At 43.2% G+C, this 25,760-nt stretch overlaps 1 protein-coding gene and 1 pseudogene across 1 annotated transcript; one reads left to right on the plus strand and one right to left on the minus strand.

Moving 5' to 3' along the window:
* Nucleotides 1–3,455: 3,455 nt before the first annotated feature.
* Nucleotides 3,456–25,760, minus strand: LYSMD2 (LysM domain containing 2). The gene is made up of 3 exons (XM_016192022.2): nt 24,927–25,760; nt 7,384–7,718; nt 3,456–4,023 (listed from the first exon to the last, which is right to left on the minus strand). The coding sequence occupies exons 1-3, from the start codon at nt 25,656–25,658 to the stop codon at nt 3,981–3,983; spliced, it is 1,110 nt and encodes a 369-aa protein (XP_016047508.2). The 5' UTR covers nt 25,659–25,760; the 3' UTR covers nt 3,456–3,980.
* Nucleotides 5,269–5,392, plus strand: LOC132533641 (small nucleolar RNA SNORA44; annotated as a pseudogene).

The raw sequence follows: 25,760 nt of genomic DNA on the forward strand, positions 1-25,760 counted from the left end.
AAAGAGGACTGACACCTGTGTGCATATTGCACCAGTCAGAGCACACTGAGTTTCATGAATGAGTCATCTTTGATAATATGATCTACTATTTTGCCCATGTCCCACGGGCCAAAGAAGTTATTCTCACATCAGAGAAGAAAAAACAAAACAAAAACCACTGACTCTAACTATTGACGTTTCTATAATATAACTAAATACATATTTTTAAATCTATTCCAGAGATGTGTTAGTGAATTTCAGGTCACTGTAACTCCCCTCTTTCTCTCTCTGAGCACATTTTCCTAAGTTCCTGTTAGTAACCAAGACAAGAGGGGTATTATTGGCCCTGCATCATAAATGAGGGATCTGGTTTACAGAAGGCAAAAGGCACAGGATATACTCCAAATCATATGCCAGCACAAGGCACAGGATATACTCCAAATCATATGCCAATGACCAAGAAGCAGCCAATGGGACTAAAGCTGAAGTTTTCCTTCTCTGCCTACACGGTTCTGTGTACAAGGAGGGGGTAGTGGTCCGGGAGGTGGTGCAGTGGATAAAGCACCTGACTCTCAAGCGTGAGGTCCTGAGTCCAAGCCCCGGCAGCACATGTACCAGAGTGATGTCTGGTTCTTTCTCTCTCTCCTCCTATCTTTCTCATCAATCAAATAAAATCTTAAAAAAAAAACAAAAAAAAAAAAACGAGGAACTAAAGCACTCCAGCATAGTTCAGCACAGCTATGCCCATGGCAAACTGAAGTTATTAACCAACCAAACAGGGGGTTGGAGAGATAGCATAATGGTTATGCAAAAAAGAAAAAAAGAAAAAAAAAAACTCTCATGCTTGAGGCACCAAAGGTCTTTTTTTTCAACCCCTGGTATCACTATGTCAATCAGTGCTCTGGTAATAATAAACATTTTTTAAAAAATCCAAAGGTGAAAGGAGAGGTGTTTTGGCTAGAAATTGTTGCTGCACCTTCAGTAAAATACTGATAAACTGTTTATTTTACTTATTAACTGGTTGACTGGGCAGAGAAAAAAATGAGAGGGGGAGGAGAAAGATGCTGCAGCACTGCTTCACAGTTCGCTAAGCTTTCCCCCTCCCACCCCCCCACAGGTGGGGACCAGGACCTTGAACCAGCGTCCTTGCTTATGGTAAAACACGTGCTCAACTGGATGTGCCACTGCTCAGTTCCAATAAAAAATGTCTTGAAGACTATAATCTTAGTCTCAAATTTGAGCTGAAGTCATCTTTTGGATAGTTTTTGGATTTGTCTTTTTGACTTACTCTCACATTTCTGACAATCTTCTGTTCAACAGCATGATAACTCTACATTTGTTAAAGATCTGTTTTATATGAGGCAGAGTTTTTCTCATGTATTACATGAGAGATAAAAGAGGCCACACACCACTCTGGCACATGCAGCCCTGAGGATGAAACCAGGAGCCTTGGAAACATGTCTAAGTCTTGTACTCTACCATCTACACTACCTCCAGCCATGACTCTACATGTTTTCGAAGTTCACAGGATGTCATGGCCTTTTCCTTACATATATAACTATTTCCTCTCCTTTGCTTTTTTTTTTTTTTTTTGTCTCCTCTTCCAATAAATGCTCCTAAAATCAAATTATCTAGGGAGTTGGGCAGTAGCCCAGTGGGTTAAGCGCAAGCGGTGCCAAGTGCAAGAACCAGCATAAGGATGCCGGTTCCAGCCCCTGGCTCTTCACCTGCAGGGGAGTCGCTTAAAAGGCGGTGAAGCAGGTCTGCAGGTGTCTGTCTTTCTCTCCCGCTGTCTTCCCCTCCTCTCTCCATTTCTCTCTGTCCTATCCAACAACAAGGACATCACTAACAACAACAATAATAACTACAACAATAAAACAAGAACAAAAGGGAATAAATAAATAAATATTAATAAAATATATTTTAAAAATCAGGTTATCAAATGATATAAGAAAATGGAAAAGCTTGAATTCAGGATCACCTCCACATCAATTATGCTAAGAAAGAGAGAGAGAAATAATAGTCTGAGCTAGTATCATAATCAAAGAAAAAGAAAGAAAGAAAGTAAAAAACCCAAAACAAAATGAATGTTCTGAACAAATTCAAGACAAGGGCAGTCAGCTGCTTTGCTGTCCATGAGGTGGTGGTTGGCACCCACATTACAGCTGTGCACTCTGGTTCTGCTCCACAACACCTGACAACACGTGTCTCTCTGCTAAGTGGAAGACCAGCAGAAGCAAGCTGGAGAGAAACAAAAACCAAGAGACGGGAAATGAAAGCCTCTCTTTTGTCCCACTGAAAGTAGATGTCTTTAGAGGCTACTAGGGGTTGAAGATACAATAGGCATTTTTGTGGAATCGTAAAGATGTATTTAAGTCTGTACTTGGATAAAAATCAAGACCTAAAACTTTAAGTGTAAAATATTTCTTAAAGTTTACCATTATGTTATAGATATAATGGAAATATAACAAGGTTCTGAGAATAAAAACCTAACCCTCAGTTCAAATTAGTGACTATATGTTGGTATCTTCTAATTCTGCTTTTAAAAACCCCTTCTGTTTCATTTGGTTTAAATCCCCCCTGCTTAACACTGCATTCTATTTACATAACCACTGTATTCTATTTACATAACCACTGCCATCTATTTACATAAATCTCTCTTACATTTACATAAAGCACCACCTTCCCTCCAGGGCATTGGTGGTTTAGTGGTAGAATTCTCACCTGCTCCACCCCCTCTCCTTGTCACACCCTGATCCTCTCCTTGACTGATTTTCACCAGTCACTTTTCTCTCCACCCTCTCTGCGTCACATCCTATTCACACCCTACTTGGGAAGTATATATAAAGACAACATTGTTCATTTTAGTTAGTTGTTAGTTTAGCTTGGTATAGATTGCGCTGCGTCCTGCATGAATAAAGAGATACTGCGTACAACCCAGCCATGAGTCCCGGGTCGTCTGTCTCCCGTCAATGAAGCTCAGCCCGACAACTATAAAACATATATAAAGTGATTTATCAAATCTAAACTATAATTCATTCACATATAAGACCATAGTATTGTTCCTTTATTTTTATTTTATTGAACAGAGACAAAAAGAAATCAAGGGGGGTGGAAATAGAGAGGAAGAAAGAGACATCTGCAATACTACTTCACAGCTTGTGAAGCTTTCCACCTGCAAGTAGGAATAGGAGACTCCCTGCACATGGTAATGTGTGCATTCAACCAGGTGAGCCACCACCCACCCCCTCTTTTTCCTTGTGACCACATTTCATGTTTCACCTTATCTGACCCACATCAATTCAAACATAATTTAATTGAAAAGGTTGATTAGCTGTAACTGCTTTGCTCTTAAATTATTAAAAATATTCAAAATTACACTGTAATAAAAGTAGAGGACAATTTGTTGCCATTTTGAAAGTGCAATTCATTGTTCAGTTGTATGTTCTCATTGGTTGAAAAAAAAAATTGAAATCCCAAATATGAAAACATAGTTTATTTTCTTATCCAGGTTTTTTTTTTCCAGTTTACTTTTTTTCTTACAAAATAGCACACAAAATTTGGTTCATCATATAAGTAATACATATCGAAATATAGAGAGCACTTAAGATATAAACACACAGCAATGTCAGCATCACTCAAACAGCAACCGTGTTCTTCACATAATTAATATATCTCAAGAGATCAGCACTGCTTTTAGCTTAAATATGTAGGTAGCCTTTGATGCTTTGTGTCAACTAGTATTTACTAATGCTAGTCAGAAACTACCATCACCAAGAAAAGCGGTGAGCTTTAGGATACAGTTTTCTATCATGCCATTATAAGGACTGAAACTTAGAGAATGTCAGAGGAGATGAATTGCTTCAGTGCACTTGCAACAGACAGAACTTCTTGTCTTAAAAATGTACGCTGTGAAAATCCAAATGGGAGGCTTCAGCTGTAAGGTTCTTTGTGATCATCCAGTCATCTCCTAGTCCAGGTAGATCCTTTGCCCCCGTCATTTAACTGTGATAGAGAGAAGCTGCATAGGGACTGTCTTCATCTCTGACAAAAAAGGAATATAGCAGGAGTCAAGTGTTTTTAATACTTATAATACTATAAGTTCTATAATAATACTTATTATAGAACTTACCATCCACCTGTGGAAGGAGGACAAGAGCTCATCAACTTATAGAAGCTTGCATGCTTTGAAAGTTATATGATATGTAAATACTCATTAAGATGTACCTTATTGTTTCCAGTTTACTAGTGAGTCGGTTACTGGAATAAATAATTGTGTGTGTGTGTGTGTGTGTGTGTGTGTGTGTGAGAGAGAGAGAGGTGTGTGTGTGTCTGTGTGTGTGTGTATGAAAGAGAGAGGTGTGTGTATGTGTGTGTGTGTCTGTGAGAGAGAGAGAGAGAGAGGCAGACCTGGGATCTCATATATGCAAGGCATGTGATCTACCAGTGAGCTATATTCCCAGCTCCTTATACCTGCTATACATTTACATACTTTTTAAAAAGAATATTAATTCTATATTAGACTATGAATCAATTATGATAATTTATATTTGCTAACTTGTTTTCATTGCCATCAGGTTCTCGCTGACAGCAAGATGGATCCACCACTCCTAGCAGCCATTTCTCTCTCTCTCTTTTTCCTTCCTTCCTTCCTTCCTCCTTCCTTCCTTCCTTCCTTCCTTCCTTCCTTCCTTCCTTCCTTCCTTATGTTGACAGATAAATTGAGAAGGAAGTGAGATAGATGATAGATAGATGATAGACAGATAGATAGATAGATAGATGATAGATAGATAGATGCCTGCAGCACCACTTGTAGAGCTCCCCTCCACACCCTGCAAATGGATGATGCCAGGGGCTTGAAGCTGGCTCCTTGCACATAATAATGTGTGCACTCTATGAAGTATGCCACTGTCCAGCCCCTGTAGTTGTTAATGTTTTATGTACTCTACCTTTTACTCAGAAGGATTTGGGGTGTCTATAAGACATACATATACTAAAATGAATTAAATTAGAAATTTAGAGAGTCGGGAGGTAGCACAGCAGGTTAAGCGCACGTGGCGCAAAGCACAAGGACTGGCTTAAGGATCCCAGTTCGAGCCCCCAGCTCCCGACCTGCAGGAGGGTCGCTTCACAGGCGGTGAAGCAGGTCTGCAGGTGTCTATCTTTCTCTCCCCCTCTCTGTCTTCCCCATCTCTCTCCATTTTTCTCTGTCCTCTCCAACAATGATGACATCAAGAACAACAATAATAACTACAACAATAAAACAACAAGGGCAACAAAAGGGAATAAATAAATATTTTTAAGTTTAGAAATTTAGCCACGGGACCCCCAACTGCATGTAAGAATAACCTGGAGACTCTGACAGGACAGGTCAGCATAATACCTGTAGCTACCACTCAACTTTCCTATAATTCAGAGCATGGGCTTTGATGCCTTTCTCTTAGATTTTCACTAGTTTTAGTTAGAATGAGTATAAGAAATTTTAACTTATTCAGCAGGTTTCCTAGCAGTGTCAATACTGAAAACGGTGACAGAGACCGTGGCTGGAGTTTTGCTTTTTAGTAAGATCTGTTACCAGGAAAGCGCCCTTCATCTGCTCCTAGGATGTGCTCGGCAATACAGAGAAGGAGACTCAAAAGGAACCAAGCTGAGACAAGGCCAAGTGTGGCAGGGGCTACAGTGGCCATAGTGTCGAGGTTTGAAGATTGATCCCAAATGTCCCATCTTTCTCTGGTGTTGCTAAAAATAAAATATTTTAAAAGTTAAATTGGACTAAGGGGCTAGGGGAAACAGCATATGGCTATGCAAAAAAAAAAAAAGACTGATGCTTGAGGGTCCAAAGTCCTAGGGCTCAATCCCCCGTACCACCATAAGCCAGAGCTGAGCAGTCCTCTGATATCTCCCTTTCTTTCTGTCTCTCCCTCTGAATCTTTTTCTTCCTTTCACTTTTATTAAAATAAAGCAAATAAATGTTTTTTTTTAAAAACTGTAATATGAGAAAACATACAAATATATTAACCCAAAGAAGTATTACAGGAGTTGAGCTGAGCATCAGCTTGAGACATAAGCTTTCTGGTAGCCAAGGCAAGGATAGGTAGCAGGATAAGTTGCAGCAGTCTAAGAAACCTAAAGAAGAAAGGAGCCACTTCCATAGGAGAAAGGTCTGCTCTGGAACCAGATTAAAGAACAATGGAAACTTGCCTGGGTTCCCATGTAGGGAACAGCTGGCAACAAATAAAAGAGAAATCTTTGACCAATGTCTACGTGGAGCAGTATTATGCAAGTCTTCAATGCTTCCTTTTGATGGTGTCAACTAGCTGTCTCTACTTGGCTGCTACCCAGGAAATTTAGCTGGATAGTTTCACTATTAAAGCAAAAAAAAAAAAAAAAAAAAAGGTCACTTTCTATAGTAAATAGCAGGCAAGAGCACTGCAACAGCTAAAACCTTATTTAGAGTGTAGAACTTTTTATTCTTTGCATATTAAAAATGTCTTTCTGAACTTGAAATAGAGGTTTTTGTTTTTTCTTTTTGGTGTGTGTGTTGACACCAGGGTTATCTCATTGGGGCTTGGTTCCTACATGACAAATCACTGGTTCTAGTGGCCACCACACCCCCAACCCTACTCTTTTATTTGATAGGACAGAAAGAAATTGAGAGGAAAGGGAGGGTACAGAGAGAGAAAGAGAGATACCGGGTGGGGGGTAGATGGCATAATGGTCATGCAAACAGACTCTCACGCCCGAGGCTCCAAGTTCCAGGTTCAGTCCCCTACACCACCATAAATTAGAGCTAAGCAGTGATTGGGAACCTCTCCTGCTTCCCTCAAAAAAAAAAAAAAAAAAAAAAAAACAGGAATGAAGGAAGGCTTGAACCTGGATACTTGCACATGGTAATGTGTGCACTCAACCAGGTGCACCACTGCCTGGCCCCACCTAAAATACTTTTTAAAGTCAAGAAAAGCTAGTCTATCTTTTCTTTTAGGTAGAAGGTAAGAAAGAGAGAGAGAAGAATGAGAGAGAGACAAAGAGACACCAGAGCATTGTCCCAATGCTCCTGAAGCCTCCCCCCTGCAGCTACACCCCTGTAGTGCTGGGGGCTCACACATGATAAGGCGTGTGTCTGCCAGGTGAGCTAGCTCTCGGCCTCCAAGAGGACAGTCTCTTTGTTGTTGCCGGGGCTTCACCATTCTGGGTTGACTTTTTAGGATAGAAGAGAGAGAGAAAGAGAGAGAACCACAGCACTGAAGCTTCCTTCCATCAGTGCAGTGGGAACCAGGTTTGAACCTGAGCCATGCACATGGCAAAACAAGTATTCTGTCCAGATAAACTATCTTACCAGCCCCCAAGAGGGCCATCTTGAGAATAATTTATCCTGATGCCACCATTTCACCAGTATATTTGTACCTGCTCTCTTCTTTGAGCTTCTTGGCTGCCTGTGTTGACAGTTGAATCTGCAAGTCTAGTCTCTGCAGGAAATCTCTGGCAGATACTTCCTCAGACTGCACAGGCTGAACCTGGGATTCTGGAGGGCTGACAGGAGAGATGTCTTCTTCCTCGGCCACTCCCAGATGCTCTGCTTGAGAAAAATTGCTCTCCACAGTTTCATTTTCTGGAGAATCAACTGAGTTGAGTCCATTAAACAACAAAGGCTTCTCTGTTATAATGGGGATGTCCAATGTTTTCTTCAGAAATATACAGTCATTGGTAAACAGTTTATTTGCCCTTTTAATCTGCTCCATCTGGAAGATTCAAAAAGGAAACAGAGTTGTGGATAAATAAATCTAGAAGTCTGGCTTCTTATACAACACGTAACTAAAAATATTCACGAGCAAAATGTGAGTGATGCTTTTCTCTATGTGAGATGCATGATCCTGGCTTATCCACATCCCTGGTTACCCCAGTTATTTAAAGAGATGTTGGGAAATTCTGTTTCCCAAATAAAAAAATAAGGTAAAAATAAATTAAACACATACACATACACTTCTCCTACAAGGCAGCTTTCACCAAGATCAGCAGTTTTAAACCCTGAAAAAATGTAGATTTGTCTCATGTTCAGCAGGGAAGCAATTACAGAAGCTAGACCTTCCACCTTCTGCAACCCCATAATGGCCCTGGGTCCATACTCCCAGAGGATTAAAGAATAGGAAAGCTACCAGGGGAGGGGATGGGATACAGAGTTCTGGTGGTAGAAATTGTGTGGAGTTGTACCCTTCTTATCCTATGGTCTTGTCAGTGTTTCCATTTTAATAAATAAAAAAAAAAAAAAAAAAAACAGAAAAGGAAAACACTAAGTAAAAAAAAAATGTAGATTTGTAATAAATCCCATTCTCATTTTAACATTTTTGTTACCTGATTCATTAGAATTTGCTATATGATTCTTTTATTCATAGAATCCCTTGTCTCTAGAATTATGTGATAAATATAATGGAGGGGTCCAGGAGGTGGCATACCTGATTAAGTGCACATAGTACTAAGTGCAAGGATCCGCACAGATCCCAGTTCAAGCCCCCGGCTCCTCACCTGTGGTGGGGGGGGGGGTTGTTGTTTTACAGGCAGTAAAGCAGGTCTCTCTCCCTTGAAATTTCTCTGTCCTATCCAATACAATGGAAAAAAAAAAAAAAAGGCCTCCAGGAGCAGTGGCTTTGTAGTGCCTGCGGGCACAGAGCCCCAGAAATAACCCTGGAGGACAAATAAACAAACAAGTATAATGGGCATGGGAGAAAGTATGGAAATGAGAACAAGTTAAGACCAAAGCAATTGAATTTGGAAAAAAGAAAAGAAAAGAAAAAGCTTAATGTTCACACCTCAGAGCAGTGGCATCACCTAATGTCATTTATATGGGCTTACTTATATGGAATTTTCCTTTTTTCTTTTTTTTTTTTTAATTTTGTTTACTTAATGAAAGAGAGGTACAGAGAAAGACCAGAGCACTACTCAGCTCTTTCCTTTTTCTCCTTCTTCCTTTTTTAAAAAAATATGTTACATGTTTTTATACTACTTACTGTTGTATAGAAACAGAAGTTGAGAGGAGGGGAAGACAGAGGCAAACAGCTGCAGCCCTGCTTCACCACTTGTGAAGCTTTACCCCTACTGCAATTTTACTTTTTTTTTTTTATAGGACAGAGAGAGAAATTGAGAGGGGAGAAGAAAAATAAACACTGTTTCACTGAAGCTTCCCCTCTGCAGGTGGGAAGCAGTGGCCTAAATCTAAATCCTTGCATATGGTAATGTGCTTGCTAAATCAGGTGCCCAACCTCCCAGCCCTCAGAATATCCCCCACCCCACAATTTTCTTTATGTAGTCTTAACTCTGAAAGAGAATGGTTTTGGGGTTTTGTTTGTTTGTTTAATATTTATTTATTTGTTGCTCTTGTTTTATTGTTGTGGTTATTATTGTTGTCGTTGCTGTTGGACAGGACAGAGAGAAATGGAGAGGGGAGAGGAAAACAGAGAGGGGGAGAGAAAGACAGACACCTGCAGACCTGCTTCACCACCTGTGAAGTGACTCCCCTGCAGGAAGCCAGGGGCTCAAACTGGGATCGTTATGCCGGTTCTTGCGCTTTGTGCCACATGCACTTAACCCGCTGCGCCACCGCCCGCTCCTGGTTTTTGTTTTTAAACTGGGAGAATCACTGTACCTCCTTCCTTCTTCTTTGCTGAATACATTAGGATTTGCTCTCAAAAAGTGAGATGCTCTCCTTATTTTTTTTTATTATTATTGTTATTTTCCCTTTTGTTGCCCTTGTTTTTATTTATTTTTTATTTTTTTTATTTTTTTATTTTTTATTTAAGAAAGGATTAGTGAACAAAAACATAAGGTAGGAGGGGTACAACTCCACACAATTCCCACCACCCAATCCCCATAACCCACCCCCTCCCATGGTAGCTTTCCCATTCTCTATCCCTCTGGGAGCATGGACCCAGGGTCGTTGAGGGTTGCAGAAGGTAGAAGGTCTGGCTTCTGTAATTGCTTCCCCGCTGAACATGGGTGTTGACTGGTCGGTCCATATTGTTTCTGTAGTTATTGTTGTTGTTACTGATGTCGTCCTTTGGACAGGACAGAGAGAAATGGAGAGGGGAGGGGAGAGAAAGAGAGACACCTGCAGATCTGCTTCACCACCTGTGAAGCGACTCCCCTGCAGGTGGGGAGCCGGGAGCTCGAACTGGGATCCTTTTGCCTTTCCTTGTGCTTCGCGCCCGCTGCACTACCACCCAACCCCCACGCTCTCCTCATTTTTAAGGAAGTTTAGTGGCATCAATTGCTAATACTATTGTTTCTTTCTAGTCTCTTTACAGGCATTGTTCTGAATGCCTCACAAGAATTATTCCCTTTAGTCCTAACAGCGATCATATTGTAGGAACGTGCTGCCATCATACACTGCAAAATGACCTTTGAGTCTGTGCATGGTGGCCCTCTCTAGCCTCGTAGCAGAGTAGGCTGTACTATATTGGCTTGTGTCATTAGGCTCTGTGATGTTTGCACAGTGGCAGAGTCACTCAGGGACAGGTTTTTTCTCAGAATGTATCCCTGTCTTTAAGTAGAGCATGATTGTATTATTATTCCTATTATTAGTAAAAGGCAAAAGATTTATATATGATCTGGAGAAACAAGAATATACTACTATTCCTATTATTATCTCAGAAAGCAAATATAGAGAATTAGAAAATGGCAATGTTAGCATTTGAACCTATCAAGTATGGTCCCATATTTCTACCTAGTGACCTATAAAACTCACCTGCTTTCACTTTCAGCCTCACATCTGCCCAGCCTTAGGCTGGTTCTCTTTCTGAGGTTTACTATGTGTCCTCTTATAGCCTAGATCACAAGGGCTAACCTGCTTAAAAGATTGTTGGTGAGGCCGCCGTGGAAATGGCACAGCCCTGACTTCAGGAAGCTCATTGGTTAGTCAGAAGTGATTCTGTCGGTGAATCAATTCCACAACAGCACACACCACCGCACCAGAAAGCTTTTCCTCCTACAGGTGGAGACCCAGGCTTGAACCTGGGTCCTTGCACATGGTAATATGTGCAATTCACTGGATGTGCTACACAACCAGCCTCTCAAGTTAGTTAATTCTCCACTCTAAACCTAAACTAGATCAAAGAGACATAAGAATTTTACATTTTGAATTTCTTCCTCATGGACTGGGAGACAGCAGAGTGTGCTTACCAAACAGGAGGCCCTGGGTTCAAACCCCAGTTCCATATGGGCACAGAATGGACAGCACAATGGGTATTTCATGGATGGTGAAGCAGTGCTGACGTGTTTCTCCTCTCACTGTCTCTCCATTGCTCCACCCCTTCTCTTTCTAAAATAATGAGATGGTGGGGAGGTAGCATAATGATTATGCAAAGAGATTCTCATGCCTGAGGCTCCAAGGTCCCAGGTTCAATCCCCTGCTCCACCATAAGCCAGAGCTGAGCAGTGTTCTGGTAAATAAGTAAGAAAATAAAATATGACAATAACTGGCCCAAGGAGGCCACTAAGTGATGATATTATCTATGTGTGAGTCCCAATCCTCTCCCTGGTGCCACAGCAACACAAATGATCTCTAAGATGAATCTGCCTATTCGTGTTCTCTTTTATTCAACCTTGACATCTTTGTTAGTTTAGTCACTGCTTTAATATTGATTTACAACATGACATGTCAACAGGAGTATAATTCCACGCCATTCCTACCACTGGAGTTTTGAATCCCCCATCCCTCCATTACAAACCACTGTGGTTCTCCCAAGGTTGCAGACATAGGTTAACTACTGTCTCTACAACTATTGGTCTAGATTTGTACATAATTGCCCCCTTTTTCTTCCAGATCCCATCTTCTCTTCCCCTTCAAGCCACTCATGACTCTATTACTACAACCAAATGTTCCTCCTTTTTTTCTCCTCTCTCTGCAGGTCCTGATGGAGCTGGCGTTCAGAGCCCTCTTAGCCTTTTCCTCCTATCACTTCTCCCCCACTGGGAGTATGGGTCAAAATTGTTTGGGGGGGGGGGTATAGAAGGTAGGAATTCTGGTTTCTGAAATTGCTTCCCTGCTGGACTTAGACATTGGCAGGACTTTGACTTCTTTCTAACTGAAAGCCAGAACACAAAAGACCACTCACTCTACATAAAAAGATACTTTAACTTAGTCCAGTCATGCTTTGCTTGACAACAGGGATATGTTCTGAGAAAGGTGCTAGGCAATCTCTGCACTGGTTGGTTTGTTGGTTTGTTTTCCCCCAGAGCACTGCTCAGCTCTGGTTTATGGAGGTGCTAGAGATTGAACCTAGGAGCTCAGAGCCCCAGGCATGGACATCTTTTGCAGAACTGTTATGCTGTCTCCACAGCCCAATTTCAGCCTCATTGTGCATAGTCATTGAGTGTGTGGACATGAATCTCAGATGCACGCTGCACACCTGGGGACCACCACTGTTGCCTGGAATGCCATCATACAGAGCATGACTATAGTTCAAAAGAGAAAAAGAAAAAAAAAACTTTAAGTGCCTCCTTTTATGGATTTGATTTATAGTAGGACAGCAGGAGGAAAAGGGACCATCTATTAGATCTCCCCCCACCCTGCCCCAACTCTTTGAAAAGATCTATTTTGGTTTCACTTATAACCCACTTGCCACTAAAAGACTCTCATAATTCGGTCCCATTAGTCATGCTCTTTAATCCTGGCTCTCTATCAACTTTAAAACTAGAAAGAAATTCTGGCTTATGCATTTCAAAAGCTGTATGTACAGCCGGTCAAATCAGTCATCACTTGTGTTTCTTCGCTGGGAAGTGGAGAGTAATAGGTACCATCTCCTGCCATGTGTTCTGTCAAATATTCTGTGTGCCTCTCGTATATGAAATACACATTTTATAGAACTCAAAAATATATACACACATATTTCAGAGGATATATATGTATACAGGTCTTTTGCAAATATATATATATTCTCATTTAAGCTTCCCAACAACCCTGTGAAGATCAGATAATACCCACTTCACAGTGAGGATACAGCCTCAATGAGATAGGCCAGGCAGTGGCGCACCTGGTTGAGCACACATGTTATAATGCACAGGGACCCAGGTTCAAGCCCCGTCCCCACCTGCAGGGGGAAAGCTTTGCGAGTGGAAAAGCAGGGCTGCAGGTGTCTCTCTCTTCCACTCTATCTCCCCTCCCCTCTTAATTTCTGTCTCTATCCAATAAATAAAAATAAAAAATTAAATACTAAAAAAAGCTTATCAATGAGATAACAAGCTCATGTTCATTCAGTTCCCACTGGTGAGACGGCATCTAAAACCAGGCCTCAGATTCCCAAGTCAAGGTGCCTAACCACTATAACAAACTATCTCGGTCAGATACCTCACACTTAAGTGTTGTGGTGAAAGTGAGATGGTACATGTGAAATGTGTGGCATGGTGTGAGTTTCCAGGCCAGCTCAGCAGAGAAATTGGTAGATTAGGAAGAAGAAAAAGGAGGGGGGGTAGAGAAGAGGGAGAATTGGCCATACATTATAATAGCCACACTGAACTTGATTGAGTATAGCTGTTTCCCCTGCAGTATGGATTTATGTGTGCCACTGAACATTCTTGAGTCTCTGTTGTTTTTTCTGGGGAAAGAGAGAGAGAGGTAATATGAATGAGGGAAATACATAGATTGCAGAACCATTACAAAGGTGAAATGAGCTACTGTTCACTCCTGCTTTCACCCTCACCTCCTGTCCCCAGCTCTGTGGTTTGAAGGAAGCATTCACAGGCTATAAGAAAACTCAAGGTTGGAGAAACTTTTCTTAAGTCCTCATCGCTTCATCCTCCAGTTGTATGATGATTCCATGCTATACAGTCCCTGTGAACTTTGATTCTTTTCTTTGGAAAGTGAGTCCTCAGACACTTACTCCTCATGGGAGAACGCAGTGGGATGCTGCATGTCAAGTGTTCCTATCATGCAGCCACTAAGCCCCAGTGATAACTAGGGTGGGTTTAAAAAGAAATAAATAGGGGGGCAGGCAGTAGCGCACTGAGTTAAGTGCACATAGCGTGAAGCATAAGGATGGGCACAATGATCCCGGTTCAAGCCCCTGGTATCCCACCTGCAGGGGACGGGTCACCTCACAAGCGGTGAGGTAGGTCTGCAGGTGTCTTTCTCTCCCCCTCTATGTCTTCTCCTCCTCTCTCGATTTCTCTCTGTCCTATACAACAACAACAATAGCAACAGCAACAACAATGGAAAAAAGATGGCCACCAAGAGCAGTGGATTTGTAGTACAGTCACCAAGCCCCAGCGATAACCCTGGAAGCAATAAATAAATAAGAAAAGAAAGTAAGTCTGCCATGAGGCCAAGATCACCTGAGAAGGTGCCAGTTATACCATGAATGTGACCCAAGTTCCAGCCTGGCTCCACCACATGGCAGGGGCTAGAGGGTAGGTAGGTGGGGGAAACTTTAGTGTCGTGCTAGCTTTCCCACTCTCCCTATGTCTACCTATTTTTTGAAATCTTTTTAATTTTATTATTGGATAGAGACAGAGACAAATTGACCCCTCATGGATCTTTCCCCTGCAGGTGGGGACCAGGGGCTTGAACTTGGGTCCTTTTGCACTGTAGTATGTGCGTTTAACCAGGTACACCACGATGTGGCCCTTCTCCATCTATCTTTAAAAGTTAGCCAGGAATGGTGAAACCCTAGTAATGAAAAAAAAAAAAAAAGGCAGTCCTGGAGGTGTGAAACTATGTATGTGCAAGACTCTAACATCACACAAACAAGAGAAAGAAAAAAAAAAATCTTTTCTGTGAAACCCTTATTAATGACTGAAGCCCCAACCTATGCTATTCTTTTACATTCGTGAGAGCTTGTTTGGAGGTTCTAGCAGGGCAGCGCAGCTACTCGTATACCCTTGACCGAAGATGGGTCCGTCTCTATTCGGGGAAGGTCGACCTCTTCGATGGAGCGCGAAGCTTCGGGAGGGACGCACATGGAGCAGTGAGGGAGGACAGGGACACCTGCCTAGCCAGCCAGATCAGCCGAATCAACCCTGGCGATCAATGGAGTGACAGATGTCGCAGCCAGATCACCCTCACATCCTCTTTCAAATTCTTACTGAACCAACTGCATAAGCTTCAAGCCTTGCTACCTGTAGGAAAGTTCAAGAATGAAACCAGCCATGCAACAATTTGGAGGGAAAAGTGCAGGTCCAACACCAGAGTGTGTTTGCATGCACACGTGCACACAACACATACATATAAACAAAATAACAAAAACAATAATAATAACAATGGTGTGGATGATGTGTAGGGAGGAAGAAGTATGCAGCAGGTCACATGGACACCAAGGTAAATAACTTGGGCTTTAGGTTATGTGATACCAGGAAAGGAACTGAGGGCTTCATGTATGTGGAATACCACCCACCGACCTCCCAGGGCAACTTTTTCCTCTTTTTATTGAGAGGGAGAGAATGCAAAGACCCAGGTTCAAGCCCCTGGTCCACACCTGCAGGGAGGATGCTTCACAGACAGTAAGATGAGTGCTCCAGGTGTCTCTTTCTCTCTCTCCCTCTCTATCTTCCCTGCCCCTCTCAATTGCTCTGTCTCTATCCAATAAATAAATTATCTTTATCTAAATATATAAAAGCACTGTCTCTGATCAATAAAGAAACATTGCGTGCCCGCTCCTCCACGAGTTCCTGGTCTCTCTCCCGAGTCGCTGAGTAAGCAGCAGCCCAGGTTGGCTCCAGCTGAGTTCTCTCCAACCCAGAGAGCACGTGCCCCGGGAAGAAACACCCTCAGGCTAGCCCGGCAAAACCTGGCAGCAGTCCAGGTGTCCAACAACAAATGAGTGACTGAGCAAGTTGTGGTCTATATACACAATGGAATACTACTCAGCTATAAAGAATGATGAATTCACCTTCTCCTCATCTTGGATGGAGCTTGAACAAATCATGTTAAGTGAGATAAGCCAGAAGGAGAAGGATGAAAATGGAATGATCTCTCTCATGGACAGATGTTGATAAATAAGAACAGAAAGGTGAACACAACGTAGAACTTGGACTGGGTTTGGGGTACTCTGCACCAAAGCAAAAGACTCGGGTAGGAATGGGACTTTCAGGTTCTGATGCATGACAGTGGAGAAGGACGTAGGCTGGGGAGGAGAGTCTTTTGCAGAAAACTGAGAAATCTTACACATGTAGCAACAACTGTATTTACTGTAAACCACTAACCCCCCTAAGAAAAACAAAAATAATTTAAAAAATACTCTCAGGCAGAAGTTGAAAAACAAGATCAGAAACGAAAACACAAGTAGAACCTGAAATGTTATTGGCATATCGCACCCAAGTAAAAGACTCTGGGGTGGGAGTGGGTGGGTGGGGAGAATACAGGTCCATGAAGGATGATAAATGACATAGTGGGGGTTGTATTGTTAAATGGGAAACTGGGGAATGTTATGCATGTACAAACTATTGTATTTACTGTTGAATGTAAAACATTAATTCCCCAATAAAGAAATAAATTTTTAAAAAAACACTGCTCAAAATATGAGACACAATAAAAAAAAAATCACTCACAGAGAAGCTATTGTGAACTCAACACAGGCCTAGGTGCTGAGGCTAGGATGATAAGCCCCACAAAAAACAAACAAAAAAAAACCTTAGTCATCATGCATGTGTGCTCCTGGGTAAGACACCAGCTGGTCCCCTACACTGTCACCTTTTTTTTTTTTTTTTTTTTTTTTGGCCTCTAAGGTTATTGCTGGGGCTTAGTGCCTGCACTATGAACCCACTGCTCCTGGAGGCATTTATTTCTTTCTTTATTTTATTTATTTTCCCTTTTGTTGCCCTTTTTGTTGTTGTAGTTATTGTTGTTGTTGTTGATGTCGTCATTGTTAGATAGGACAGAGAGAAATGGAGAAAGAAGAAGATAGAGAGGGGGAGAGAAAGACAGACACCTACCAAGCCTGCCTTGAAAGAATTTCTGAAAGGTCTCCTATAAACAACCAGACCACCACAAATAGAACATATATCAAAACACTCTAAAACTCTACAAGAATGGCGTTAAAATATCTTCAATCTTTGATATCAATAAATGTCAATGGACTGAATTCACCTATTAAAAGACACAGAGTAGGAAGATGGATCAGAAAACACAACCCAACAATATGTTGTCTACAGGAAACTCACCTAACGCAACAAGACAAACACAGACTTAAAGTGAAAGGATGGAAAACTATCATTCAAGCCAATGGCCCACAAAAAAGGGCAGGAACAGCTATTCTCATATCTGACATTATAGACTTTAAAATAGATAAGATTAAAAAAGATAGGAATGGACACTACTTACTGCTCAGAGGATCAGTCAATCAAGAGGACTTAACAATTATTAATATCTATGCACCCAATGAGAAGCCATCTAAATACATCAAACTTCTACTGAAAGAGCTACAGCAATATATTAACAGTAACACAATCATAGTAGGGGACTTCAACACCCCTCTATCTCAACTTGACAGATCATCCAGGCAGAAAATCAATAAAGACATAAGGGAGCTAAATGAAGAGATAGATAAACTAGAACTATTGGACATTTTCAGAGTCATTCATCCCAAGAAACTGGAATACACATTTTACTCAAATCCACATGGATCATTCTCAAGGATAGACCATATGTTAGGCCACAAAGACAGCATCAGCCTATTCAAGAGCACTGAAATCATCCCAAGCATCTTCTCAGACCACAGTGGAATTAAACTAACACTTAACAATCAACAAAAGATTAGAAACAGTGCGAAAATGTGGAAGCTCAACAGTACACTTCTTAACAACTTCTGGGTCAAAGAGGAAATCAAGGAAGAAATCAAAATGTTTCGAGAGTTCAATGAAAATGAAGACACAAGCTATCAAAATAGTTGGGACACAGCTAAAGCAGTCCTAAGAGGGAAGTTCATAGCTATACAAGCACACATTAGGAAACAAGAAAAGGCACAAATAAACAGCCTGATTGCACATCTTAAAGACCTAGAAGAAGAACAACAAAGGAATCCTAAAGCAACCAGAAGGACAGAAATTACTAAAGTTAGGGCAGAAATAAATAACATTGAGAATAGGAAAACCATACAAAAGATCAATGAAAGTAAATGTTGGTTCTTCGAAAGAGTAAACAAAATCGACAAACCTTTAGCCAGACTCACAAAACAAAAAAAGGAGAAGACCCAAATAAATCGGATAGTAAATAAAAGAGGAGAAATCACAACAGACACTGCAGAAATTCAACATATCATGCGAGGCTTCTATGAACAACTATATGCCACCAAGCTAGAGAACCTGGAAGAAATGAATGATTTCCTAGATACCTACCAACTTCCAAAACTAAGTAAAGAGGAAGTGGATAACATGAACAGGCCCATCACAGCTAATGAAATTGAAACAGTTATCAAAAATCTTCCCAAAAATAAAAGTCCTGGACCAGATGGTTTTACAAATGAATTCTACAAAACCTTCAAAGAAGAACTAATACCTCTACTTTTAAAAGTCTTCCAGAAGATTGAAGACACTGGAATACTCCCTGCCAGCTTCTATGAAGCCAACATCACCCTGATACCAAAAGCAGACAGGGACACAACCAAAAAAGAAAACTACAGACCAATATCTCTAATGAACATACATGCGAAAATATTGAACAAAATTCTAGCCAACCGGATACAGCAGTATATCAAAAAAATTGTTCATCATGACCAAGTGGGGTTTATCCCAGGCATGCAAGGTTGGTTTAATATACGTAAATCAATCAATGTGATCCACCACATCAACAAAAGCAAGACCAAAAACCACATGGTCATATCAATAGATGCAGAGAAAGCCTTTGACAAAATACAACATCCCTTTATGATCAAAACACTACAAAAAATAGGAATAGATGGAAAATTCCTGAAGATAGTGGAGTCTATATATAGCAAACCTACAGCCAACATCATACTCAATGGTGAAAAACTGGAAGCATTTCCCCTCAGATCAGGTACTAGACAGGGCTGCCCACTATCACCATTACTATTCAACATAGTGTTGGAAGTTCTTGCCATAGCAATCAGGCAGGAGCAAGGAATTAAAGGAATACAGATTGGAAGAGAAGAAGTCAAACTCTCCTTATTTGCAGATGACATGATAGTATACATGGAAAAACCTAAGGAATCTAGCAAGAAGCTTTTGGAAATCATCAGGCAATACAGTAATGTGTCAGGCTATAAAATTAACATTCAAAAGTCAGTGGCATTCCTCTATGCAAACACTAAGTTAGAAGAAATTGAAATCCAGAAATCAGTTCCTTTTTCTATAGCAACAAAAACAATAAAATATCTAGGAATAAACCTAACCAAAGAAGTGAAAGACTTGTATACTGAAAATTATGAGTCACTACTCAAAGAAATTGAAAAAGACACAAAGAAGTGGAAAGATATTCCATGCTCATGGGTTGGAAGAATTAACATCATCAAAATGAATATATTACCCAGAGCCATCTACAAATTTAATGCTATCCCCATCAAGATCCCAAGCACATTTTTTAGGAGAATAGAACAAATGCTACAAATGTTTATCTGGAACCAGAAAAGACCTAGAATTGCCAAAACAATCTTGAGAAAAAAGAACAGAACCGGAGGCATCACACTGCCAGATCTCAAACTATACTATAGGGCCATTGTCATCAAAACTGTTTGGTACTGGAACATGAACAGACACACTGACCAGTGGAATAGAATTGAGAGCCCAGAAATGAGGCCCCACACGTATGGACATCTAATCTTTGACAAAGGGGCCCAGACTAAAAAAAAAAAAAAAAAAAAAAAGAAAGACAGACACCTGCAGACCTGCTTTAGCGACCCCGCTGCATGTGGAGAGCCTGGGGCTCGAACCGGCATCCTTATGCCCCCGGTCCTTATGCTTTGCGCTACCTGCACTTAACCTGCTGCGCTACCACCCAACTCCCTCCTAGAGGCCATTTTTCCTATTTTGTTGCCCTTGTTGTCATTATTACTGTGGTCACTACTGTTGTTGTAGGATAGGACAAAGAGAAATCAAGAGAGGAGGGGAAGACAAAGAGGAGGAGAGAAAGACAGACACCTGCAGACCTGCTTCACCGCCAGTGAAGCGACCCCCCTCGCAGGTGGGGAGCTGGGGGCTCGAACCGGGATCCTTAGGCCAACCCTTGTGCTTCATGCCATGTGCGCTTAACCCACTGGGCTACTGCTGTAACCCCCTACTCTGTCATTTCTAACTCAGAATGCTTGTTACCCATAAAATGATTTAAAAATTTTTGCCTTTTCTCTGGTGAGTTGTTAGAAGAAATGTTAAGAAATAACTAGGGTTAACAGCTTCTTGAAAGAGAGAGAAGACCTTGGGGACAAAGCTGAAAAAGAAGTGACAGAGGGCACAGGGGACAGGTAGTCTCTGAAGGACAAGCAAGTGAGTTGCCAGAAGAAAACAAAGAGATGACTAAGTTTATGCAAATTATAGGTTCCCTCCCAGCCCCTTCTGACTTTCATTTTCTTTATTGTCTGGGTGGAGATCTCGCAGTCAGGGAAATCCCAGCTGCGAGAAAGTTGGCGCCTGAGATCTGACCTGCATTCTCAGTTCGGCCAGCACAATTCTGCTCTTCCAGACCCACTTAACCACTTCCTCAAATGCCTTTCACGCCAGCAGAGATGCTCACATCTAAACCTGAGCTTCCTTCAAGGGAAAGGCCCAGTGGCGAGCAGGAGGAAATGAACGGTTATCAGCAGGATTGCCTCTCTGTGAGTTAGAGAGCTGACCACACCTGAGATTTTGCAGCCCCGCAGCTTGTAGCCCCTCCCTCAACCTCTTCCCCCCTTCCCCCTGGCCCCTGCTCAGGATCCTGTTTCTCAGTGTCAGTCAGAACACCAGACCCTGAGTCCATACCCATCAGGTTGTCCAGGGGGTTAAGGACACGTGTGTGGAGGGTCCACCCTGGGCCAGGTGAGCATGGAATACAGTCAGACAAGCTCCCTGGCTTCTCCAGTAGCTAGAGGCTTGCAGGAAGCACTCTCTGGCATTCAGGCCATAAATGAAAAGAGGACAGGTAGTATGATCTTGTCACCCCAGCATCTAGCACAGGCTCATTGGGGAAAAAAGTGTTTGCGTGTCTTAATTACTTAAATATTTTCTTTATTTACTAACTTAAAAGATAAGTTCCAGGGCCGGCGTGAGGATCCCAGTTCAAGCCCCCAGCTCCCCACCTGCAGGGGAGTCGCTTCACAGGCGGGAAGCAGGTCTGCAGGTGTCTGTCTTTCTCTCCCCCTTTCTGTCTTTCCCTCCTCTCTCCATTTCTCTCTGTCCTATCCAACAACAACGACATCAATAACAACAACAATAAGGACTACAACAATAAAACAACAAGGGCAACAGAAGGGAATATATATACATATATGTTCCACAGCCCGGGAAGAGGCGTAGAGGCTAGGGCACTGGGCTTAGAAGAATGAGGTCCCAATTTCTATCCCCATTATCACATGTGCCAGAGTGATGTTCTAGTATTCTTTCTCTCTTCCCTCTCTTGGAGCCTTAGAGATGAGTTGTTTTTTTGTTTGTTTGTTTGTTTTGTTTTGTTTTTTGCATAACCTTTAAGATCACAGGTTTTTATTTACTCACTAATGTATCACCAGAAAGATAGAAAATGTGGGGGTGGGATGAAGGATGATAAATGACATAGTGGGGGTTGTATTGTTAAATGGGAAACTGGGGAATGTTATGCATGTACAAACTATTGTATTTACTGTTGAATGTAAAACATTAATTCCCCAATAAAGAAATAAATTTAAAAAAAAAAGAAAAAGAAAATGTGGGGGTGGGGCAGACCAGATGCATGTTAAATACTACTGAGTAAACAAAGCAAGGAAAGCAGGGAGGGGTGTTAGGGAGAAGAAAGGCTGCAACTTGGCAGAGTGGTCAGGAAGACCTCATGGAAGAGATATTTATTTGCTTATTTATTGCCACCGGGGTTATCCCAGTGACTTTTTTTTTTCCTTTTTCTTTTAACAGATGGAGAGAGACACAGAGGAGAGACACCTGCAGCACTCTTCCACCGCCTGCGAAGCTTCTTCCCCTTGTAGGTGATGAGGAAGAGACAATTAAGCAAAAGCTTAGAAAGCAGTGGGGGAGCAAGTCACCCAAGTCAACGTGAGGGCCTTTGTTGATAAATTATACATTTTTTAAAAAATTAAAGGCAGTAGTAGCTGAGCGTGAAAAACAAGTGCAGAGGAAACTAGGTAGTGGTGCACCTGGCTGAATGTACATGGTACAATGTGTAAGGACCTCAGTTCAAGCCTCCGGTCCTTACCTGCAGGGGGGAAGCGTCAGGAGAAGTGAAGCAGTGCTGCAGGTGTGTCTCTTTCTCTTTCCTCTCTATCTTCCCCTTCCCTCTCAATTCCTCTCTGTCTCCATAAAATTAATTAATTAATTAATTATTAAAAGTGTAGAGCTCTTCTAAACACACCCCCAGGTAATAAGTGGGCCCTGAACACAGCTCTTGGGGTTAGGGTGTTCCATCTAGATGAACAGCAAGCGTAGACACCCCAAGTGCGGAGAGAGACTCAAGAACACATAGCACCTTGGGAACATGCACACAATCTGGCTAAATTAAAAGGGCGTTTTTCCTCCCCACATCTTGCTGGGAGGCACTGAGCATTACTTCAGCTTTTTCCCCCAGGCAGCCCAGGCTTGGCACCCACATCTCCATTCTTACCCCTTATCAGAGTCTCTGTCCTGGGATCCTCCTTGTACTTCAAATCCAATTGGTTCTCACCCAAGATGCTAAAAGAGCTCTTGATAAGACTAGTATAAAAACTAGTATAAACTAGTAAAAACTAGTATAAAAACAGGGTGGGAGGAGAGTTGAGTGGTAGTGCAGCGGGTTAAGCACATATGGCACAAAGCACAAGGACCAGCATAAGGATCCCGGTTCAAGCTTCCGGTTCCCCACGTGCAAGGGAGTCACTTCACAGGCGGTGAAGCAGGTCTGCAGGTGTCTTTCTCTAACCCTCTGTCTTTCCCTCCTCTCTCCATTTCTCTCTGTCCTATCCAACGACGACATCAATAACAACAACAATAATAACTACAACAATATAACAACAAGGGCAACGAAAGGGAATAAATAAATAAATAAATATTTTTTAAAAGGGGGGGTGGGAATCAGAAGTAACAGAAAAAAACAAATGCTGTATCACTATGCTAAATCAAATTAATCTACATGAACAAGCATGCTTGGAAAAGACCCTTACAGCTATCTTCCCATTTGCAAAAAGAAGAATTATACTTATCCCCAAGGTCTATTAGGGAAATCACTGAATAAAGAACAGGACAAACGCACCGTACAGCACACAGCCAACATGCAACTGGAGTAATTACTGGTATTTCCTGTTTATCTCCTCTAGCTCTGAACCAAATCAGGCTTCATCCTTGCACGTAACAACTACAGTTCTGTGTTCCCATTTTTTGAGATTCCCAAGAGGATGGAGTGGGACTATGCATGGCAGGAAGATGTCAGCACACCCCTATGAAGCAAGATTCCCTACTCTCAAAACGTTTAAATGGCAGACGTAGCTGCTAGGTAAACATATACCAGCTCAAATGTGCAAAATGGATTATCCAGTCTCTGCCACTGGGTGGAGGGCCAGAAAAAGGTTCATTTTAAGAGAAAGGTGGGGGAAGGGTAGCAAAATGGTTATGCAAAGAGACTCTCATGCCTGAGGCTCCTAAACCCCAGGTTCAATCCCCAGCACCACCAAAAGCCAGAGCGAAGTAGTGCTCTGATTAAATAAGTAAATAAACTCATCTTTCTTTTCACTGTTAAGATGCTTCAGCAAAGAACATTGAAAACTGAAACAGAACTCAAGCATTAAAAAAAAAAAATGGTGGTCTGGGAGGTGGTGCATTGGATTCTCAAGCATGAAGTCCTGAGTTAAATCCCTGGCATCACCTGCACGAGAGTGATATCTGGTTCTCTCTCTCTTTCCTTCTATCTTCATGAATAAATAAAAGCTTTTTTAAAAATGCCATCACATGGCTCCGAGGTCACTATAAGTAATTAAAAAAAATTTTTTATATGTATTTTCCTTTTTGTTGCCTTTGTTTTTTTTTATTGTTGTTGTTGTTATTTATGTCATCGTTGTTAGGACCGAGAGAAAAGGAGAAGGGAGGGGAAGACAGAGGGAGAGAGGAAGATAGACACCTGCAGACCTGCTTCACCACTTGTGAAGCGACCCCCCTGGAGGTGGGGAGCTGGGAGCTGGAACCAGGATCCTTACGCCGGTCCTTGCGCGCTGGTCCTTGCGCTTTGTGCCACTTGCGCTTAACCCAATGCGCTACCGCCCGACTCCCACTATAAGTAATTTTAATGAAATTGTATGTTCCCTCTGGTTTCCATGTTCTTCCCAGAAGTGTAATACAATAAGCCCAGGACGCACACACTCATAAATTTCTAATAAACACTGCTCTCCAGCTCACTTAGACCACAGTCCTTGGCTGCTGCTGCTTAGCGACAGGTGTCACATTCACAGTTGCCAGAGAGCCCAGGAGTGCTATTTCGCTTCTAAATAAAGAAGCATAATCGATAAGAGCCAGAAACATCCAGCAGGAGCCACTAGTCCCCTTCCTTGTGACTCATCACAATGCGGGTATACACAGAAAACAAAATCCTCGGCCCAGGTGCACACATCTCATAAGACCGAGTGGTCAGGCTAGGGCTGAAAATGGGGTGAAGGTGGCTCCCCGGCCTGCCTTCCTCCCACCACAGCTCCGGGCCAGTCCCGGCAGGGCGCAGGGCTGGAGGCGCCCAGCTGGGGAGGTCCGCCCGCCCGCCCCTCCGGCTGCGGGACCAGCTGGGCGCCCAGGGCAGCGGCCCGCAGAGCGCGCCCGGCGAGCTCTCCCAGCAGCACCCCCAGAAGCCACCAGGCTGCCCCCCGCCCCGGAGACCTGCTCACCGTGACCCCGTACTTGAGCGCGATGCCCTGCAGCGTGTCGCCGGCGCGCACCCGGTGCTCCACATGGCGCTCGAGGACGCCGGCGCTCAGCGGCGCCCGCACGCTGGCCGTGCTGCCGTACGAGCGGGTCTTGGTGCGGGCCAGGCTCAGCGACAGCTCGGCCTCCTCCGACTCGGAACCCGAGCGCGAGCGCGAGCACGGCGGCGGCGAGGGGCCCGCGGGCCGGGCCGAGCGGGGGCCGCCTGCGCGCAGGGCCCGCCCGGCTGTAGGATCCGCCATGGGTCTTGCGGAGGCCGCCGGGTCGCGGAGCTCGCCAAGGGGGCGGCGCCTTCGCCTTCGCCGCCGCCGCCGCCGCCGCCCAGGCCGCGCTTCTTCCGCCTCACTGGTGCAGCACAGGGCCGTGCCGCGGGGGCGGCGTGCGGGAGGCCCGGGCCGGGAGCTGCGAGGCCGGCATGGCGAATGGCTGTCTCCTCCCCAGGAGCACCTGCAAAGAGGAAGAACGAAACGGGTTCCCGCCGAACCGGGCCTACACCGCGGCTCCACCTCACGGTGCAAGGAAGCCGGCAACGAGAGGGGGTGCACCCCAAGGCCACCTCCGCCCCGGGCGGAAGCCTGCGCTCCACCTGCAGAGCCCAGGCCACAGCAGAGCACGGAGCCTGGGCACTGCCTCCGCCAGCCATCTCCAGGCCGGCCTGCCCAGACCTCCAGGCTCTGCCAACTCCGGGGGTGCATCCTTCCTCGCACCCGACCACCCCAAGACCTCCAGGTCAAGCCCCAGAAAGCATTAAGACCACTGAGCAAACACTTTCTCCAGCCCCTCCCCAGCGGTCTGGA

Source organism: Erinaceus europaeus, chromosome 16, assembly GCF_950295315.1.
Source record: "Erinaceus europaeus chromosome 16, mEriEur2.1, whole genome shotgun sequence".
Taxonomy (NCBI): Eukaryota; Metazoa; Chordata; class Mammalia; order Eulipotyphla; family Erinaceidae; genus Erinaceus; species Erinaceus europaeus.

Excerpts from the sequence above, each read along its gene's own strand:
- LYSMD2 (XM_016192022.2), bottom strand. The coding sequence starts at position 25,658 with ATGCACCCCCGGAGTTGGCAGAGCCTGGAGGTCTGGGCAGGCCGGCCT. Across the intron at positions 7,719-24,926 it reads CGCTCAAGTACGGGGTCACG|ATGGAGCAGATTAAAAGGGC; the intron begins GTGAGCAGGTCT and ends TGAATCTTCCAG. Across the intron at positions 4,024-7,383 it reads AAGCTCAAAGAAGAGAGCAG|AGATGAAGACAGTCCCTATG; the intron begins GTACAAATATAC and ends CTTTTTTGTCAG.